Genomic DNA, 22,765 nt, shown 5'->3' on the forward strand with positions numbered 1-22,765 from the left:
GATGGCGGAAGGAAAGCAAGCAGAGTATGTGATGACTTTTTTTGTTCGCTTAATTTTTGCGTGTGTTAACGATAAGAAAGAATGAATCATGCCGCTACCAGGATATATACGAAACGTTTGAGCCGGCGCGAGCGTACACCCGAACAGCCTCCCAATTCCCCTGGTTGCAAGGTCTCCTGGGATTTTCTGGAAATGTATATTGCAAGCATGGCACACTGACTCGTGCCTCATGAATTCAAGCACGTGGAACGTGCGCGCGGCGGACGTATAGCTTTGTCAAGCTTGCAAATGGACGGGCTTGTCGCTACGAGTAAAGACGTGGCGGCGGCAATAGACGCTTTACACATGCGCCAAATTACAGCCGCCGTTGCTGACCTTCTCTTGTCTTACCGAGATGCCAAGCAACTGAAACGGTAGTTGACGATTCTCTACATAGACCGATGCTTTAGAAAAGGACACAGTTGAATCTAATATGACAATAACCTGGCCTGATATGGTAATGATTAAGTGAAATAAACGGAATAAGAGGAAACAAAAACTGAAGGTCAGTTATGGCGGCGTCCATGCACAGCTGCTGCAAAGCGTCTATAGCTGTGATCTGGATGATCGCCGTAGAACAGCAGTACGAGGTTGACTCTACGATAGGTAATTAATATTAATTTTGTTAAATACATGCGATAAAAGAGCCTCATATTATACTTCCACGAAAAAAAGCTGAAAGTAAGCACCTTGATTTTGAAGCCGATCGTCCAGGGGCTAGGGAGCGCAATTCTCACACCCCGGTACCACCATCGATGTAAGTTGCCAAATCCTCTTCGTGTGTTTTCTCGCATTAATGAAAGAGCAATATAGTAAGTGAATGAATGACTACTAGTCCTTATATGTATTTTTTTGTCTTTTCAGGTCGGCTATAGTTACAATAAATTCTTCTGTTGGGGGTGGCATCACCGCTCTAATTTTCAGGTAGGCACCGCCAATTATGTGGTTGTCTCTGGTTGTCCCCGTCTCCCACGCCTAAATGCTGATTCAGATGGTGAGATTTTTCTCGCGATTTCAAGATTGCGACGTCACTCGGGCAGCAAAAAATGTCTCGTGGAGGCTGCGGGGCTCAACGCTACAGCTACGAAATCGCGCGAGGATAGCACCATGCTAAAACAGGCTTTAGGCTATCTTCATCACGGAGATGGATGTGCTTATGGCTTGCACGTGAGGTCACTGCACCATGCTGGGGGATCATTCCTACTCCCTGCCGAGAAAAACAAATCTGGCAGTGCGACGAAACACGTGCTATAGAAGGTACAGTACGCGCTCAACAGCAAGGCCGCCGATACGACCACTGATGGGACGTCATTGCAAAGCAAACATGACTTGCCCTGACGTCGCATCAGCGACCTTTCCGCCTAGAGCGTAGCTTCTGTATCGTACATTTCGCACCCCGAGTTTGTATTTTTAAAGCAAGGATAAGTCAGAACATAGCCTCCTCTATACTGACAAAGCCTGGCAGATCGCCAGGAGACGCGGCCGCCTAAAGTGAAGGGTTTCGTTTCGACCCCATTCCCAATTCGAACTTTCATTTTGTACCTTCCCGTTTCGACCCGGCTCAAAACGACCTTCTCGTTTCATCCTTTCCCATTTCGCCCTATCCCGAAGCAACCTTCCCGCTTCAGCCATCGTACGTTATAAGTTGGGTCGGTTCGTTTGTAATGTTCGTTATCACTTCATTAGGTTCAAGTGTCCAATGTGTGTCCTCATTGTAGACCTCACTTCTCCCTCTCCCGAGACAACCTTGGAGACATGGCACCGTAAGATAAACGCTCACCCGAGCATTTACAGCTTCATAGATTTGATCAAACGGGTTGAGGCTTTAAAAAGTGTATCTTTGCAGCAGCGTGCAAGTAGTGGTGCCGTGGGGGCTAGGGAGCACAAGTGGGTCAGCAAGGATTGCGAACTATCAGCACTGGTGTGTCGCCTTTCTGATGGCACGATTTCCCTATTCGACTTTCTCAACAAGGCGGAGACATTTTCTAGTCTATGGTGTTTTCCTGTGTGCGCGAGTGTTTAGTGTTTGAAATTGTGAAAGAAAATATGGTCGCAATCACCTGTCACCCTGTCTGACTTATCGCTCTCCAAAATATCAAGAAAACTAATTTGAGGTTTTAGAATAGCGTACGCAAGCACTTTGAGTATACTAAAAATAGCGTCGCGATGGCGACGCTAATTGTAGCTTACCCAATGTGCTTGTGTACGCAAGAAGTCATTATTGTACGTAGCGCGAACAAGCCATTGGCGGTGTTGCTGTATACCTCATAGAATTAAAAGGCTGCCATAAAAACTATTTTGGTCTTTGGAAGTGCTTATCTGAGCCAGAACACGCCCTAAAAATTGGTGCCTGCAAATACCATTTGGAAGTGAAATTTAAAAAAAAGCGACAAGGTCGTCTTTGCAGTAACAGTGTCCCACCGTGTACAAAAACCGTTTCGCGGTTGCACGTTATGGGGATCCATCTTGAAATGAAAAAATAAACAAAAATACTTTAATTTGTTTAAGTAAGAATAATATATTACTTTGACGCTTTCCTGAAAGGGGTGCATATTTTTAAAATGCATTGGCATGAAATAATATTTCAGAACATATATTCTTAAGCAGATGAGGTGCGCAGACCAGGACTAGAACGATTAGACTTTTCGCGAAGAGGTTGTGATGCACAGGGTCTTACACAAATGGGTTGAAAATAGACGGGTTCAAACGCAAAATGTCTTCCTGGTATCGGTTGAAACGGAACGGGATAAAATGAGAAGGGGGTTTCGGGAATGGGACGAAACGGGGAGGGTTCAGACGGGAATGTCCTTTCGAGAATGGGTCGAAACAGGGACAGGTTCAAACGAGAAGGTCGACTCGGGAATGGGTCGAAATGGAACGGGTTCAAACGGGAATGGCCCTTTAGGGATACAACCGAAGTGAAAAAGTAGAGCGGCAGAGAAGAGACACGTAACGGGCGCCCCGCTGCGGCTAGACGCCGAAACAAGCTTTCACAAGTCCCGAGCGATGGAATGTCCGCTCGTGCTTCTCGCGTTCCTCGGGCTACCGCTTCTTTTCTTGTCAGGTTCGAAAACCATGTTTTATGTCCTCGCCACTGCAAAAGCTGTGCGCTGAATACCATGACTCCCCAAGAAATGTGCTGTGCTACCAGATCCTCGTTCTCGAAATCTGCGACCGGGCACTCTATGGCTCCGTTGTCGAACTGCCAGGCTTTGTGAGTATAGTGGGAGGCTATGGTCAGAAGGAGCACCATAATATCGCGATGAAGTCCCATGCAAGTCATGTGTAAAGCGCGAAACTCTCATGAATATCACCACGGAAAAATATTCGCTTTAATTCACTGAGAAAAATAGATTTCGTTCGAAATACAACCGCTTTTGCGCGGGAGGAGGGAGGAGCTTGTCCATGCTTTTCTTAACCTGCAATGGGGTATAGACCTTTTCACCCCCGTCGGATGGGCGTTGACATCTTGGAATCACGTGACACGGTCGCCAAAAGGTCGCTTCACACCGTCACCCTTCTCTAACTTCCGCGCCTTGGCGAAGGCATTGTGTTCGTGTTTTTCGTCGCGTTTTATCGAGCTTTCTTGCCTTGCCTTGTAAACTGTAGTCTAACAGTTTTTTTTTACTACCTTACTGCATGCCATCATTATGTGCAAAACATCTGTACTTGATTTTATAAATGTTGCTAAAGTTGAAGCCCGGGCGAGTTGGTATGACATACTTTAAAGGTTAAAACAGCTAAAAAAACGAAGTAATCACAAAACCAAGCGAAAACGACATAACACACCAACACAGCCGCGAGCCCGCTGAATCTGATCCCAACCAAATTGAACCCAACTTATGGCGCCACGTGTGTCAGCGTCCTCTCTCCAGCGGTCAGGTAACTACGGAGATGAAAAAAGTATATCACTGGGCAAGGATTCCACATATAAAAACCTAAGTTATTAAAGATTTCCGCTGTAGCGCAGGCGATTTCTACTTTAGATGCCCACTTAACGCCTGCAAAATGCCCGCGCAGCCTACGCCATCTCAACAGAGAATTCTTAGGGGAAAGATTCGAACTCACTGAAAAAAGGCATATCGGGATGATCTCAAATCTAAACGATCTTTCACGGTCATTCAAAAATAAGACATTCAATTTTTACTGAGAGTGTGATCAAGGTCCAGCCACTGGCCGCTTCTCCAACAAAAGTCGGTTTACCTGCAAGTTCGGTTACTCGGAGCCAACTAAAAAACGCATGGTGGGCTCTTGCTCTCACCTGTGCTTTGACGGGATGTAGAAAGTCTGGGACCATGGCCTCTTCAAATCTTGCTCGTGCATAACATTCAAGAGAGGCTCTTTGTCTTCCTACTCTGGCGCGGTACAGAGGCGCGTGTTCTAATCTTTCGCGTCCCGTCATTTCGAACAGTTAGGATCTTGTGCGCCTTAACGCTTCAATCATATTAAGCCGCTTTGTCGTCTAATTAAATAAACCTTTAAAAGGACACTCGAGTGGACTTTGAAATCATTTATTTATGGTAATGAAGTAGTCTACGGGCTCCAATCATCCTAAAAAAACAAAAATTACACCCATGCGCGGCCGATTGCCCTATTCAAAATATAGTGAAAGATCGCCACACGCCCCTCTCTCTGCACCACAGAGCAGACACCTAAAGACGCCGTCAGACGGCGTTTTAAAATAATATTCGCTGTATTATGCCTTCTACACCCCAAAAATATGACTTTTTTCTAAAAATATATTGCAACGCGGCCCAAAACAGAGAAATATTAGTAATGTTTTAAATCTCCAGGCAAATAACAATTTTATTGTTCAAATTGTATGAACGTAATAAGGACCCAACAATGCACCCCCCCCCGCCCCCCCCCCCCCCCCCTATTTCTAAGAGAAAATAGTACCCTTGTATTTCTGCTGCCGTGGGTTTACTAGGACTTCTTTCCATCTAGGACTGCTCATTTTTAATTACTAAAACCCAGCAAACAACATGCCATCAAACACAGCTCTGTGAAAAAGCAGTTGAGGGCCCCTTTAAGTCTGTGACGTAGAAAGTAACGTTTTTAGTCTCTTCACCTCATAAACTGGTCCTCCTGTGTCCCACAGCGCATGTGCAGCAAATAAAGCCCCAACCAAATATTGTTTCATGTTTTCCTTAGCTCAAAACAAAAAGAGACGAATTTTCTAGAGGCGCCACTTTATATGTTGATATCTCAAGTACTAAATATACGGCAGCAGTGTCGAAGAGAAACCAGGGAGGTCCAAAAAAGAGCACATGTTATAGGGTAACGGTTTGCAGACTACGTGCGTACTGTGCCGCTGTAACAGAAGTGAGGTCGACTCATACTAGTATGGTAATCATTGCGAGACGTTACCTTGGAGAAACCAATTCCATATTTATTACTGCTATAAAATTGTGTTGGATTCGACTTTTGCGCATCATGGTTTTAAAAGCGCACAAAAGACGAGGACAGAGCAAGAAACACAAACGACGGACGTCGTCTGTGTTTCTTACCCTGTCCTCGTCTTTTGTGCGCTTTTAAAACCATGATGAATAACTACCAGCTAGCCCAACTTTCCACCCCACTGGAGTTTTGCGCACTTCACCCACACACCTGTAAAGCTGCTATATTAACACGTGAGCCAGAAGCACATTTGACCTTGGCTAATTCCAAATTAGAAGAGGCCTTTTTTGTGTTAGGCAAGGCTTTTAACGTATTTTTATAAATCAGGGTGTTTACGTAATAATAATTGGGGTTGTGTGGATATTCATACAGCGTGTAGTTGGTCAAAGGTGTTCACGTAGTCGTGGCTGCTACCTACTTTCGCCGAATGCAGCTCATTGATTGGGTACGAGTAATGTTGCTTCGCTTGGTTTGGGCTCGGGTACTATCCATGCCTGGAAGGATATTTGTATTTGCGGCCTCTAAGAAAGCCCGGAGCGCAACTAGTAGCATCCGCATAGACTGATCGCACTAAGCGTTCGGCCATAGCCTCCTCTATACTGGTAAAGCCTGGCAGGTTGCCACGAGACGCGGCCGCCGAAATTGAAAAGGTAGAGCGGCAGGCAACAGATGAGAGGAGAGCAATGTGACGGGCACCCCGCTGCGGCGAGACGCCGAAACGCATTTCTCCCGAGCGATAGGATGTCCGCTCGTGGTCCTCGCGTTCTTCGCTCTACCGCATCTTTTCTCGACGGATTTGAAAACCATGTTTAGGGTCCTCGCCGCTGCAAAAGCTGCGCGCTGGCGACCAGGTTACCCTAGAGTTCCTGTATCGGCTCCCTACGGGAGCCAGAGTTGCGCGTTCATCTCCGTAGCGCCGTCTTTTCTGCACGGCATGTTGATCCCGCTCGTCACGTGTCTGAATTCGGCGAATAGCAGTACCGCGCGTTCAAGGCGCGCGGCGCGCTCAAAAGCCGGGCAACGTACGCCGGGGCCCGTACAACGTCTACTTTCCTGCACGGCAGTTGATCCGGCTCCTCAAGTGATCGGATCCCGGCGAATAGCGGCGCGGCGGCACGTGAAAAACAGACGCAACTCTGGCCCCCGTTGGGAGCCTATACAGGAACTCTAGGTTCCCCGAGAAATGCTCTGTCTTACCAGGTTCTCGCGCTCCAAATCTGCCACCGGACACACTATGGCTCCGTTGTCGAACCGCCAGGCTTTGTGAGTGTAGAGGAGGCTATGGTTCGGCGCATGCATGACGCCGCAATAAGTTTAGTTCACAGCAGGCAGACGGCAGTGAACGAGATCGCTCGTGCGATCTCGTGCTCTACACGCGCAGTGCTCCAGCAAGGTTGTCGCACGTACTGAAAGAGCGGTGGCGTAGTCCGACTGGCTGGTGAAATCGGCCTATTAAAATCCCAGCTCGGGGATACACTGACCGGTACCACTTTCAGCGCTCATTATTGGAACATGGTTATTCAGGGTGAGGAAGACTCGAAGGCTAAACATGGCTCGCCTTGTTACAATTTCTTCTGCAGCTGGTAGTGCATGACGAGAAGAAATTTCGCTCGTTCGACGCACCCTAGGTAAGAAGTCCTTGATACCGGATTTTACTACATCAGCTACCGAAGGCCAACTTGGGACAGAAATATGACACAGTGTTGCATCAACGTTTGGTTGAAACTTGTGCTTAATCAGTGAGGACATGATTTCCAGTTGAGCAATGATGTAGTATTAGTGTCCAATAAATTTCAGCGACACGCTCCTCCGTTACATAAAGTGAGTTACAAGAAACTGCCAAGACTCTTTCATATATAATATATTCTGTGTTACAAAACGTTTAATGGCGTTTAGGAAACGCCTGGACATCGTTCCATGTCGCCTTTAAAGTGCTGTCTTCGCATGAGATTTTTACAATAACAAACGATGCGTTGCGCAGTAACGAAAGACACCTACAAGATAAAATTTGCAAACTTGCGCGGTGTAACGCGAGCTGAGCAAAAATATGTATAATCTCAAACTAGATAATCCTTATAATATTCCTTCGATTTCAGTTACGCCGTTCACCATCGGAAGTTCTCCGTAATTAAGCTCATCAACGGGATCCTGGCATCCTTGGTGGCCATCACGGGTGAGTCGAGATTGCAGCAGCGAGGCGAGTCTTGGTTTACACACGACGTCGTACGTTCGCCACAAAACGGATCAAAGAGGAGCTGCAGAGTCCAATAAAGAACTGCCTGGAGTAGCAATTTCCTCAAGTCTCAACAGTGAAAGGGAACAAACTAAAAATGGTTCGATGGCGCTAAGGAAAACAAGGCTGAGTAGGAGACCCTTCGCCCCTCTCCCGTTTTCTGCTTTATATGGTGTAATCTGGCGGAATATAATATAGATTCGAAGCAGCCTTACCAGCTCCCAAATAACTTTTCTGCGAGTCAGGTTCTCGCAAAAAACAAGCTTTCGTTGGAACAAGCTATTTTTAAGTTTATAATAAAATCAATAGAAACAAAATTCTTAGACAAAATCGTATGGATCGGTTTAATTCTTGCTAAAAATCTTGTATCATTGTCGCTATTTGTGTCACGCAACATCGGTCAGGAACAATGCAGCCATTATACTAGTAACCTTTCTTCAGATAAGATAGCAACATACAAAATGCTCCTTGTTCGTCTGTGAGGCGATATGTGGCGTCCGGCTATGCCTTCAATTTCGCACCGATTGTGCAGTGCGCAAGAGAGAACAAGTCGTCACCAGTTTTATTTTTGTTTAAAAACTACAAGTACTTAAATGCGTTCAGGGGGATGCTAAAAAAGGCCCTAAGATTTAGTTTTCAGGACTGTCATGGTTGAACATTAAGACAGAAAAAGGCCGATGTTGTGTTTACGCTAACTGTGGATCGCAGGGCACAGTCGGATATAGTTCATAAAGTCTACAAGCGCCTGAAATCACCTTATATAACTCTGCAAAGTTAATTACAAAAGATACGTATGTCCAAAGTTACCAAAGTATACCATAAGTTCTCGTGACAAAGTATTGCCCCGAACCGTTTCGCCTATCACGCCCTCAATTCGAGGGGCTCAGCGTCACGTCACAACCGCCACCAGCTGGCGTCACAAAACGATGTTGGCCTCCTTTCCTTGTATATGTCTTGTTTACGTGCACTTTAACCGTAGTGAGACCTTCGGGGCCGACTATACTTTGTTTCATCCGAAGTACAGACGCAGCCGACGCTACGAGCTGTTTATAGATCAGTGGGCAAACGCGGACTTGTCTCTAAAGGGCACGTTGGTGTATTTCACAAGAGAATATACTCGAAAACCCACTATGTGGCCTTTCTTTCTTTGAAGCTGGATGTGCCTTGTACCACCCCTGGGAAGCTGTCGTGGTGGGTTCGGTGGGCTCGCTGCTCGCCAACGTGGCCATGCCCCTCCTGGACAGACTACGGGTCGACGACCCCGTGGGGGCCATCGCTGTGCACGGGGTCAGCTCGGTCTGGGGTATGCTGGCCGTCGGACTCTTCGTCGAGATGGACACGCTGCTCCGACTGAGCAGAGGTGGCACGGGGCTGTTCCGCGGGGGAGGCTGGTACCTCCTAGGAGTTCAGGCCCTCGCCGTGCTCATCATATCCATCTGGAGCTGCGTAGCCACCTTCATCATCCTCTGGGTGGGTGATGAAACTACCGTCGAGCGTGCCTACGTAGACAAGCTATAGAATATGACTTTTAGCACGAACCAGTGATGGCAGTGTTTATATATATATATATATATATATATATATATATATATATATATATATATATATATATATATATAGCCACTTCAAAAACTTAACTCCTTTACTTAGACGTTTCGACCCGAGACGGGGAAGACCCGTGTCAGGTCGAAACGTCTAAGTAAAGAGTTAGGTTTTTGAAGTGGCTCTTTATTCTATATATCAGTGTGTCGAACCGAAAAAATACGTGTTCGGTTACGGTTCAGGTTCAGGTAAATTTATTTTGTTCCGGTTCAGTTCCGGTTCGATTAATTCGATCCGCGAACCGGTTCGGGGCGCTGAACCAGTTCCCGAACCGGTTCGGAAATTATAAATGACAAATTGCAACATCAAAATAAATTACAAATAAAACATCTGAAATCAGCACATACGAAACGGGATACATCGTAGTGTAAGGCTCAGGGATTTCTACCAGGAATGGTTTCTTTATGTGCACTCAAAGGTTACATCACCAACGTTTACGCATTCGGACTTCATCTAATTGGGTCCGACGCAGTAGCTGTAAAATCTGCGACATCCTTACAAACCCACTTACAAGTAGAACTCGCTAACTATCCCGCCACCTCGGCGTGTATGCAATTGAAGGAACAGTGGGGTGAAAATACAGCTTTCTTTATTTGAACTAGCCTTCGGTAACTCAAATTAGACTCTTAAAGAAGTTTTCATTAAACAAGATACGGAATATGAAAAACACTTCACGGAACGCAACGCCAGAAGGACGTAATAGGATAAATATTAAAATAGAAGAGTTCGCTGTCTCACAAATATGTTAGCTTCTAGGTGCCTATACGAAACCGGATGCATTATTATCAAACTCCACAGCCTTTTCTTTTCTCATTCCGATGGAAGCAAGCTTCAAGAACTCGCGCGTTCTAGAAACGTGTTATGCAATGAGCACACAGCAGCATTTAGGATTTACGAGATTGTAGGAAAATGAAATCCCGTTACGCGATTTTTTTTTTTTTTGCACAGCCTTTTAATTTTCTTTTTTCCGTGCAAGCCGCGACCAGCGCAATACTGGTTTCTATGTCAAGATTCATGGATGCAGCGTTTGTCAAGATTCATGGATGCAGCGTTTATATTCCCAAGACTGAGTGGAGAAGAAAAATATGTAAGCGAGGTGTGTGTCAGTTGACGGCGCTTAGAAAACAAATGGCATTGTTAGCACATTCATTGTCAACAGCGCGTGGCCGAACCGTTTTGACATGAGCCTGTAACCGTTATTTTTTTTCCGGTTCAGTTCCGGTTCGGGTTCATCGCGATAACAATATAACGGTTCGGGTTCGGGTTCAGTTCCGGAAAAAATACCTGTTCGGTTCCGGTGTTCGGTTCGGTTCGGTTCCGGTTCGACACCCTGCTATATATATATATATATTTTGTCTCAGAATTAGAGGGCTGCTATCAAACTTGTGTCTCAAGGCTGGAAGAGCTTGGTTGGGGCACCAATCTAAGCAGAAAACTTTGGTGCCTGTCAATATACTGTCAGAGTAAAATAAAAGACGAGTGTCGATGTCAGGTTCGTGCTAGTAGTGTAGAGCAGGGGTCTCCAAATTTTGAGGCTAAGGGGAAGGATTATGTGTCTGCCGCGGCGTCGGGAACCAGAAAATAAGCAAGTAAATATAATTTATAAATCAAAATCCCGCAATAAATATACCTAGAAATGAATATAACTACAGAAAGTCGAAGTGAAGTAAAAGAATATAATAATCCAAGGTGTCTAATAAAAAGTCTTGATGCACTTAACAAGATTTATGAGTAATACAAATGAACACACTGCGCATATATATATAGAAAGAAAAAGTATAATTTATTATTTAGCTAATGACGACATCGTACAATAACTGTAGCCTAGAAAATTCTCCAGGTATGAGTCAAAGCGAATATGAACGTTGGCATATTCGCACAGAGGAGAGTGCGAATGAGAATGCTAGGGCTGGTGTTGGCAATACGCGATACGCATGACACAGGGCACTAAGCGGTGTTGTACACGTTCCTCAAAAAAAGGAACGTGAGCTCGTTCCTTGTTCCTTCTGATTTCGGAACGCGTTCCCGTTACAAGTTTCATACGTAAAAAAGGAACTCGTTTCCACTGCAATTCAAAAATTGGAGCCTATCGTTACATATACGTTACATTTGTATTTTGCTAAGTAATGTTTAGTTAGATCGAGCAAAGCTTTTTTTTTTATCTACCCCATCAAAGTAAGCAGTCATCACGTTGTTCTTCATTTTGTACATGTATCACTGTATTACTTGATTACTGTTATGTAACTTGTATTACCGCTTTTCAAATTTAGCATTTATATTGTGTTCTTTTAAGTATTATATAATTTCGTGTATATGTATTATTTACAACTGCTGTGTGACTGTAGGAGGCTGAGGACGCTTTTTTATTGATGTAGCAAAGGCGTTCGATACAGTGAGCCACAGCATTTTACTAACGAAATTGCAAAACATTGGATTCCGCGGCACATTCTTTTCTCTTCTCCGGAACCTTTTAACTGGGAGGACACAACTAGTTTCTATAGGTAATAGTCGAAGCTCCCTAGTTAGTTTAAAGGCTGGGGTTCCCCAAGGTTCTGTTTTGTCACCTCTTCTTTTTAACATATTTGTAAATGATGTGTCCAACTCAGTTTCAACATGTAAATTGTTCCAATATGTGGATGACACAGTGTTGCTTTCGAAACATCTTAATTATCCTGTAGCAATCGCTTTACTCCAACAGCACACTTGTCAACTTCATGACTGGTTTAAGACAGATTGTTTTACGATAAATACATCTAAAACTTAGCTTGTCTGCTTTCGTAATCCTCTTAAGATGTTAACGCCCAATCATCCTACATATATGCATACCTCTCTCTGTACATCTTGTAACTGTTGTCCCATATGTTATGTAGATCAAGTTAAATATTTAGGAATTCAATTTGAAAGTGATTTGTCGTGAAATTCCCATCTGTCGAAACTTTGTAAACGAGTGAGAAGTGTATCTTGTTTACTGTATAATATCAGGTCTTTAATTCCTTATACAACGAGAAAGACAATAGCTCACGCTTTGGCATACAGTGTTTTGTGTTACGGAATAACTATTTTTGGTCACAGCCCAGGACGAGAGGGACAAAAAATTGACTCAGTCTTAAAAGGAATATTTAAAAGCATTGTTTATGGTTCCATATCGCAAGCTAAAGAAGAGATCATAGCAGTCTTGGGCTTGCCATTGTTCCACTCTTTATTGGTTCAAATCGTTGTATTGAAACACTTCTGGTGTGACAATTTCGAAGTACCCCATGTCGAAACCTAGCTAGATTGCTTCGGCACACCGAGCGCTATGAAATGCCTTTTGTTGTGACAAAATACGGAAGAAAAATTTGGAATTTCTATGTTTCCTATATATTTAGAGCCTAAAGGACGATGTTTACACTGTGGACTCACTAAAAAAACTGAAGCAAGTGCTCCGAAGTAATAGTGCAACTCTTTGACTGTGCTGTGTATGTGTATGTATTTGTATTGTGATGTATGCATCGTTTATATTGTGATGTATGTTGTGCATGTGCATGTGTTTGCATTGTGATCTGCATCGTTTATATTGCGATGTATGTTGAGCTTGGAACTTTACGTGTGTGTGTGGGGGGGGGGGGGGGGGGGCGCTTTTATCACGAACTGTAGGGTCTATTCCAACAAGCCTCTTGTGTTGCTTTGACAGACCCGCCTCGATATCAAGTGAACTGCACGCGTAAATAAACATTTATTATTGTTATTATTATTATTATTATTATTATTATTATTATTATTATTATTATTATCATTATTATTATTATTATTATTATTACTATTATTATTATTATTAAATGGCATCATTCCAATTTGAATGCCGTGATGGAAGAGCACCAGGGGAAGAAAACAAGCGGAAGCAGGGTTTCATTTGTTGATATATTCACTTTTAAAAGTCTAAGCTTTTAACCATATTGGTGTTTGTGGTGGCCGATTCAGACGAGCCAAATCTGCTGTTACCCTACATTGCACGAGCGTTTTGCAACAACCTCACACGTTTGAATCTAACAAAGTTCTTTGTTCGAACATAACAACTGTTGCTTCTCGGTGTTTCTGTCCACCAAACCAGCAAGCGAAGAAGAGGGTAGGGCTTTTTGGAAGGTCAGTCTTGAAAACTACAAGTCCTTTACAAAAATTGGGTTCCTTGTCTAGTTTGAAGGTGGGGGACAAGGGAAAATGAATAAAGGTTAATTTTCTGTATCTTCTATGTGACCAATGCTCGGGGGACAAGGTAGCGGTCGACGTCTGGTAGCCTGTTTTTTTGTTGTAACTTAGGTTTTTTCGTGGAAGTTCAGTGATGGCTGTAGTCGGCTCTACATTACTAGGTGTATGAGGATTCGTGAAAGCAAAGAAAGTAGCCGAGTTTAAAACGTCCCCATTTTTTTGCCTTTTCCTTCTATTAAAAGTTTTGCTTTTTCCGAAGGTTCTGGACACTGAAAAAAGAATCAATGCCCACTAGCTCCCCTGCACCCGACTGTTACCAAGCGAGAACCACACAAAATAAACCCTAAGATAAGCAACCAAAAAGTTAAGGTAATCCAGCTCTTCGTAAAGATATTGTTATTATACTTTCATAATTCGGCCACTCGAAAATTAAGTAAAAATTACCCCACTGGATGAAAAAAGGAACGCCGTTCCTTTTTCCGTTCCAGTAAAGATGTAACGAGCTCCCGTTCCAGTTCCACCGGGGCAGAGTGGAACGGTGGTGTTCCTTCGTTCCCCCTAAAAGGAACGTGTTCTATACTTCGTTTCAGCTTCGATCCAGACGCAGCCGATGCTACAGGCGCGAGCATGTGGCCCAGAACAGTGCTTGCACTGCACGAGCGCGCGTGCTTGGCAGGGATGCTGAAAGCCCGGAGCTCGCGCTTGTAGCTTTGGCTGCGTCTGGACCGAAGCTGAAACGAAGTATAGGAACGCCGTTCCGTACAACACTTGCACCAAGCCCAATATACATAAGAACACAAATTACTTTTAACGCATACAGACATGAAAAAAACAGGGGACGAAGAATGGAGGTGGTGGCAATGTGCAATAATGATGGCACATAACTGTCAGCGGGACAAGAATCAGCACGCGTAGAAAGCGTTGGGTGAGAGTTGACACGCCGCTCCCTAACATGCATCTATTTTCGCGTCGTTAGCAGCAGGCCTGCTGGAAATCTGCCGCGGCCGGTTTCCAGCAGGGAAGGCCTCCTGGGCCGAATCTGGCCTCGGGCCGGGGTTTAGAGACGTCTGGTGTAGATTAGTGTATACCCCTTTGTGGAAAAAGAAGTGTGTATCGCTAATGGTGGAACAGCATAAAGGCGCAAATGCTGAACTTTTGTTTATAGATCAGTGTTAGCTGACACAAAAATGTAGGTGGTACGTTTTTAGTTCATCCATTTGTAATCCTATGTTGCAATCCATATACATCCTCAGATCATATATGGGACTGATCCTGCATGCAAGAGAAAGCTTAGGAACTACCATCACTGAAATGATGGCATGGTGATGATATTCCTCAAATGCACATTTGACTAAACGCGCTCTCTAGATATAGACTAGCGCCCATTTATCAGGTTCATTGTACAAAGGTCGAAATGTTGACATGGTACCCTGCCCGCAGGTGATTAACCACATCGTACCAATCCGAATGTCCCCGGATGAGGAGCGAGTTGGCGCCGACTTCGTAGAGCATGGCATCCAGTACTTCCAGAACCCGGAACCTGTTATGCCTTCCACCGGGGTGGCTACCATCGACAATGGCAAGATGGCCATCAGGATGAGGCGCACTCTCGTGGCACCGAGTCAAGCCCGTGATGACGCACTGCCGCAACCAAGAGCTTCTAGCTCGACCCAGACTGAAGTTATGCCCAACGGACACGTTCTCTTAGCGCGATCTTTAATCACAGGCCGGCAAATGGAAAGGCCGGCTCCCAGGGCGGCCTGGTCTGGAACAGATGCAACATAGGCCTAGAAGACACAGTGGCATACAAATGTGCGAAGTAACCTGAAGAAAGCAATCGGAACTCGGAACAGCCACAACGAGAGGCTGAAATGATGAACGAAAAACTCGCCCTGTAGTAATACGAGCTTTAAACTAAAAACGTGGCTCGTTGTGATCTCGCGAAAGGATAGACGAGAGACGGATGGAAAAGTGAGTGATATTTCAGACTTAATGTATACTGTGGTCGTACCCAAAGAGTGTGCGGGTGATCATCTGAGTTCAACTGTGAGTGTGTGGGTGATCATGCACAACATGGTGTCTACACTGCAGTGAGGAGTCAGTTCCGCACATCCTCTCTCCACTCCGCCTGCACACGGTCCCCCAGTACCGGTTCTCCACCGGAGTCGTCTCACGATTGATGCGCTATAGTGTTATTTGTTATGGCCAGCTTCCCCTACAGAAAGCCCTACGGTCATGGGCTCCAGTTACTTGAGTCTGTGTATGGGGATTATCGAATTCACATAAGTCTAGCTAGGATGAACACTTAATTTTGGCTGGCAAAGATGTTCTTTTCGTTTGATATTTTTTTAGTTTAGAGGCATGGCAATTATTAAGTAATCATTGGAATTATGGTCAATGACACGTTAAGAACCGAGAAGATGCTACGCCTCTAGCGCAAGCTTTCTGCCTTTGGTAACACCTCGTCGCACGCGCAGCCAAAGTCAGACGTAAAGCAACAAACACGTGCTGGAGGCAGAGCTTTTACTAGGTTCTTAAACTGTCACCGGCTATAGTATACTTCCAAATATGCACATCAGTTTATGAGGTACACACAAGAGTTACGTGACCAGCTCGATTGTCTCCATCCAGCATTCATTCTTTCCCCTGTCTTCGTAGCCTAATCTCATATACCTCATTTCACCTTATGTCTGAGTGTGGCCATACTTGCGAATCAGCAGTCAGTCCAGGGTCTGTTGCGCCGCAGTACTCCGTCCGTCAATTGTGTGCTTGTTTAAACTAGATCACTCAGGCTCTCTGAAAGTGTATGACGTGGTGCCTTCCTTCAGGGTGCATGTGTTGTTATTGTACCTCTAGCCTTTGATTACAGTGTGACTGAAGGAAGTTACTGCCTAAGCTACACTCAGTCTTTAAAAATTTTGACAGAGTAGGTAGAGGGTGATCTGGAGAAAGAGTCAATTAAGTGCCAGTTTTTCCGTGTATAAAGAGTACCAATCAAGCTTAAGCACCGAAGGAACGATGCAATAGGTGGATCATTTGGAATTTCGCATGGTGTTTACTGACGATAAGTGTTCTTTAAGCTATGAAAGAAGGTTTCGATAACGCTAAGAATCAACAAAGAATAATCAAACTCTGCTATTTCACAAAATAAACATGCAGATTCAAACACATCTGTGTTATCTCTTCACTTACCATTTGCAACTAATTAAATGCTGAGACACGAAGAAACACAAAAAAATAGGAGAGGTCAACAATTTGAAAACATTGCAGTTGTGTGAGTTACATGAAAATGGAATAAGTGGGATGATGACATAACCGAGAAAGAGAAAGTTCATTGGCCGAAAGGGAAAGTTCATTGGTAAAACGCGAAGATGTTACCTTGCGTATATTTGCGGGCTGCTTACTTTGCATAATAAAAGGAAGAGGATTGAATATATGTAAAAAAAATAAAAAAATTAACTGAAAAAAAAAGAAAATAATGGAGTTTAGCAGCATGTCCCGAGTACCTTTGACGGGTTCTTTTTATAGGACCAGTGACCTAGTTGGTCTGCCTCCTTTAAATACTGTTGTTTATATTCGAAGTAAAAGAAGAAAAACGAGTGATGTTTATAGGAAACTCAATGTATCTTGTTTTAAGTAGAGTGTGTAGTGGAAAAAGATATTCTCGGTTGCTTCTACTGCACATTTCAGCTTTTGAAGCGAGGCGACTCTAGCGGATCTATGTTATCCTTGCTATCTAGGTAGTATTGTAACAGATGACGAGTGATGAAGCAATGAACAATTGAGAAAGCTAGAGGTTTTATGTGTTGAGCCTGTGTCAAAACAAACTATAATTTGTGTCGTAGTAATCGATGTTGGCGTAACGGCAGGATCTAGCGCTATATTCAGTTGCAGGGTAAACAAGCAGGACAAGGTTCTTCCGCAAGGCTCTTTCCACTTTAGCAGAGCGAGAGCTGTAGACGAGATCATTGGAGTCAAATTTTCTCTCGCCTTCTCTCCAGCGCTCGCTTTGCTAATGTGAGAAGAGTGGAGGGTTTCGCGGCAGGAGCTTGTCCTGTCTTTCTTAACCTGTAAGAGAGATGCCTTGATGCATCGCGCTAAGGCTGGTTTTATGCACATTCTTATGCTTACAGAGGTTTTAAACAGGAACATATATTAACTTACGAGAAAGCACTGGAAACCTTCAGAAACGCAACGAATGGTGAAATGAAAAACATGTGCGTGGTGTACGTCTTTTCTAGTTTTCTTTTATTATTTATTTATTTTTTTATTATCCAAGAGTGAAGGGACGTCAGGGGCGGGAAGCAATGCGGACGACTGGCAACCAAGTACGTTCTTATCTAGCAGCAAGGTGAACTTGTAAACAAGCGCATCCGTGCTATCTAAAGTTTTTAATAGCGTCAATGCTTAAAGAGAAACTATTTTTATAGCTTTCCTTAACCCTTTGCAGTGTCTTAATCTAAGTTGTGATCGTACTTGTAAGGTAATCCGTTACAGTTTTCTTTTAGCATATAAAAAAAAAACTCTGACATTGTTATTAAGATAGACACGAACATTGAACGTAATATAAAGCATTATGCGTCCCGCGTTGCCTTAAAAACACACACACACACACACACACACACACACACACGCACACACACACACACACGCACACGCACGCACGCACGCACACACACACACACACACACACACACACACGCGCGCGCGCGCGCGCGCGCGCTTTGTTGTCATATTTGGATTCGTTAATCGTTTTTTGAAGTAAGAACAGCATTTCTTAATTTATACATGATGTGAACATATTCTAAACTCGCCTGATTAAAGAGAGGAGTAGTTTACTTATTTTATTAAAAAAAAAACACTAACAAGTCCAAAGTACATTAATATCAATGAACAATTACGGCAAGAAATATGCCAATACAGAATGAACAAAGTAAAAAAAAAAAGGAGAAGAATGCTAAAGCAATTATTTATCTAAATGTCTAAAAACGTATTAAAGGGCCCGCAGTTCATCATCTGACGTGACAATTCTCTGAGTGACAGAAATAACACACAAATTTCAGCGCTGACTTTTTTTTTAACAAACACAACATTCTATGTTACCTGAAGTCTCCAAAATATTTCGAAGTGCCTGGATCAAACACGTATGTCACAAAAAAAAAAAATAAAGAGGAAGACGTTTACAAATATTTGTAATGCGAATTTAGAGCGCAGCTCTTGAGGTGTTTTGATTTCGCAATAAACCATGCTAAAGAATTTGAGGAAGGAATATCTATATGTACAAGTATAGACCTCGTACTGCTGCGTGCATAGTATAACATATATACAGGGTGTTTCACAGAACTCAGGTCAAACCGCTCCTGCAAAAACTACTTATCACAACGAAAAAAGGCTTGTGGCGTTTTGGTCCTGGGCCAGGGGCCCATATAATAAAATATTAAAGTCTCGGATAATTAACTTATTAATTATTTTCGCGTAATTTTTTTAATATTGTGTTTAAGGGCATGGTTTAAATTAGAAAATTGCTCAGCATCATCGAAAAGCACTAAACCAACAAACTGCAGAACGATAGAAAGCACGCTAAGCATTTTACGGCTTTCTGAAAAACCGCACAAATTCGATGGGTTTTTAAGTTTCGGTTTTTTATCGGAACGCATCTCCGCCCCGACGGCACCGCGTCCCGCCGAAGAGATAGTGCAACCAACCTCTGCTGCGCTGCAATAATTTGTGAATTTGACTCTAAAACGTGTTTACTTGACGTGTTTCGAACCATTTTCTGAAAAAAACATGTTAGTGTTTCAAATATGTTCATTACATTTTGTAAATGTTTCATAGGACATATTTAAAAAAAATCTTTACTACATGGATGCTTTCGTTGTGAAATCGACTGCTGTGCAAAGACCATGGTAATACCTTCGCAATCTCCACGCCGCTAGTTTCGAAATTTATTGTCCTCTGAAGGGAAATTACGCACAACACTCACACATGGCTGAATGTTCTTAAAAACATAGCTTTCAGGTATATTTATGATCTGACACGGAAACACCCAATACGAGTTCAGCAGCGCTTGAAACGTACGGAGAAAGGATGAGCCACTATCTAGCAAACCTAATTTGAAAACAAAAAGGATCTCGTTAAAGGGAAACTAAAGTGGTTCTGTATATGTGGAAAAACAGTTCAATCGTCTTTGTTTGGCTTCCGAAATCACAAATGTCTTTTTTTTTTAATTTGGTGCAGGGGAAGTTACGGAAAATTATTTTCAAAGTATTGCTGAAGCCCCTCCTTCTCGAAGCGTGACATTATATCTAGAGTTTTCAGAATCTCTGCTTTCGCGCCTCTTTGAGCGCCTTTCAAAGCTGTGGACGCGCACTCTTGCTATTTTAAAAAGGGTAAGAAAAAGACGTCACGCTGGTGTTAGTGCGGGGAAATAATCGCGACTTCAGCGACCTATAGGAGATGTCACTATTGGGCAAATATGGCAGCCTAAAACATGTCGTGCCGTGCCATGTGCCAGCTCAACGCACAGCGCTGAGGCATCAACAGGCAAGTATTGGGCTCAAAATAGTTTGCCCCGATATTTTACCTCCACGTTTCGAACCTGCGGCGATCTGTTGGGGTAAGCAAGCTTCCAGAGGCTTGACTTCCTTCGAGGAAGTGATGAAAGAACTGCCTATTGTCCTTTTACGGTGCTGATGAACGTTGATAAACACAGGATGTCAGGTTCACGCGGTTACGTAGGTTGCGTTCAGAGCAACCTTGATAACAAGCTGATACGACAGTTACGACAGAGTCACCGGGACAACTGTTGGATCGCGCAAACAACCGACAGCATGTAATCACGGAAGCTACAAGAGACAGATTTGGATGGCGGGGCTCCATATAAAAGACTGTAAAATAACTGTCCCCTGCGTACGCTCCCGCCGTCAGGCGCCGCAGACTGAAAGCCAATTTAATAAAAAGTTAATTAGATCATAAGATCAAGTGTTAATTTTCAGGAAAAGGCCAATTATAGGAACTAACTATTGGAAAAATAAAGCTGGGCGCCGGCCAAGCGAACGACCCTGGAAGGACCCGCTGGGAAGAGGACCCCGAGACTCTGGCCCCCGTCCGACCCCATCACGGTACGGAGAGGGCATGAATGTGTAGCACAGTGGGTTCGACGAGACCGCGAGGTAACCATAACTGAACCAGGCGGTGCCGCTGCAGTGATCTTTTATGTCCCCACGGTATATATTGGGAGAGCTGGCTATGCCACTTCCCCTCGTGGGAGCACCACCATAATGTCAGCATTCCCACCATAATGTCAGCATGTCAGCACCATAATGTCAGCCCTCATTCTGATTGCTAGGGGACGCTACTCCCCTCTATGTCCCTTCCCCCCCCCCCCCCCCGTTCCTGAGAGGAGCCCCATAGCTAGGGCTCCTCCCCCCAGGTTGGGGGGGGGAGGGGGGGGGGATTTCGCCAGAACGTCCGTTGCAGCTATAGAGCTGGCAGGGCGCACCACGAGCAGGTGGAGGTTGACAATCCACGCGGCGACAACCACGGGGGCTTGCGCCCCAGCCACAAGAGACAAGCAGAAATCGCGAAAGGACCTGTTCCGGCCAGTACAGCGCTTCCGCGCTGCGTGCCGCCCGTCTTGTGGATGGCAACCTGCAGGCGAATGCACGGCAAGCTTGCAAGTGCACGCTCTGCCCACACGAGCGACACGCGCTTGGCAGAAGAAAGATCTGGGTATAACGCAACGACCAGTCGGAGGTATTGCGTGTTGTCTCGCGTTTAGCTACACGCTCGGGGAAAACAAACGTGATATTCAGTATATATATTTGACAGCTTGAACCAGGGGAAGATGTAGAGAAATTGAGACAGGAGAGAATAGACAGCTTGGTTCAAGCTGTCAAATATATATACAAGTATGTACCAACAAGCTCCACTATCAACCGTGATATTCAGATTCACGGGATAAAAGTACCAAGAATTCACCTCCAACTCGCTTTTTTCAAGAACCTCTTCAGCTTCTCTTCAAGCTCGCCGCGTGGCCGACAAAATTACTTTAAAGGGTGATTTTTTTACAGCGGAGCTGTTAAGGAGCAACCCCACCCTTGGTTAGTGTGATTCTGAACCAACAGATGGCGGTGAGATCGCCTTCCAAGCCTGTTCATCAATCCGAGAAATTGTGTGTGGTGGCGCTTCGATACAGTGTGGTATTTTTCTATATCCTGAATTTGACATCCCTGGTCCTTTGCTTGTTTTTCTCTGCACGAGCTTTCTTTGGAACGCGCACAACTGCGCCAGTTCTCGTGCAAGGGGGCCAGTTGCCTACGCTCCGAGCTCACGTCTCTAGCAAATATGGGCAGAACAAAACGCGGAAATCGTCCTGAGCTAAATGGCGAGACACATACACAACCAAACTAGGGTGCCTCAATGACCTTCCGTTTAGAGTGATGCCACCCTTTGTAGTACCCGATGCCGACAGCACGCGGTCACGGGGAAAATACAAAGAAATCGACGAAAACAAAAGGTCGCCATAGCACAGTCAGCGCCACAGACGCGTGCAGGGGCACGCTCTTTCACGCGCTTCTGAACAAAAAATAAATGTAAAAGTGGGAACAAAATGGCCAGATGTCTCCACCCTAAGCAAAGCGCACATGAAGGCACCCTAAACCAAACCACCGACGTGTTGAAATATATAAAATTGCCTGTGCGTCGTTACCGGAGATTGCAGAGGCCAATTACACATATTTCAATATGATCAGATTTATGTTGACACGAATGAAGGTGACAATTGGACGAATAGTGAACTGAAGGCGAACTTGTGCCAAACAAAAAAAAAAGTAAGGAAAGAGCGTCGAGGTAGCAGAAAAGCAGGCGGCAATTCGGCAGCGTGACAGAGAGCGAGAGCGAGAGTGACTCGACGAGGTCACCAGCAGCTGCTTATCTACAGTGCGTCACCATCTCGAAAGTTCGGGAAAGAAGGTTCGAGCGTCGCGCGCTCGGGGCGAGGATGAACTGGCACTTTCGAGAAGAAGAAAACAGGGCGAAAGTTACGCCTGGTGAAAGAATGAACGCAAATCTTCTAGAAGTCCGTGACTGAGCGTTGCTTTCTCGGCTCGGCGGGCGGCAATATGACGGGCCGGTGCTTTTGTCGTGCATGTGTTTGGCTCTTTGTGGATTTCCAGGAAAACGAGCTGACGGAATAGACTTGGGTGTCCAAAATTCTAGCCTAAGGAATTAACCACCTAAAAAAAAACTATTTTTGGGTGGTTAGGTGCCTCATTTAGGTAACTGGGTGTCCATTTTGACCAAAAC

At 44.5% G+C, this 22,765-nt stretch overlaps 1 protein-coding gene across 1 annotated transcript in view; it reads left to right on the forward strand.

Moving 5' to 3' along the window:
• LOC8042709 (putative ammonium transporter 3) overlaps positions 1–15,244 on the forward strand; it is a 112,755-nt gene extending 97,511 nt beyond the window's left edge. The window contains exons 4-7 of the mRNA XM_029983094.3: positions 904–963; positions 7,536–7,612; positions 8,826–9,142; positions 14,900–15,244. Of these exons, the coding sequence (XP_029838954.3) occupies positions 904–963; positions 7,536–7,612; positions 8,826–9,142; positions 14,900–15,244 (799 nt within the window). The remainder of the gene's footprint in view (positions 1–903; positions 964–7,535; positions 7,613–8,825; positions 9,143–14,899) is intronic.
• The last annotated feature ends 7,521 nt before the right edge of the window (positions 15,245–22,765 follow it).

The sequence above is a fragment of the Ixodes scapularis genome, unplaced genomic scaffold (assembly GCF_016920785.2).
Source record: "Ixodes scapularis isolate PalLabHiFi unplaced genomic scaffold, ASM1692078v2 PGA_scaffold0__279_contigs__length_252992795, whole genome shotgun sequence".
NCBI classification, from domain to species: Eukaryota; Metazoa; Arthropoda; class Arachnida; order Ixodida; family Ixodidae; genus Ixodes; species Ixodes scapularis.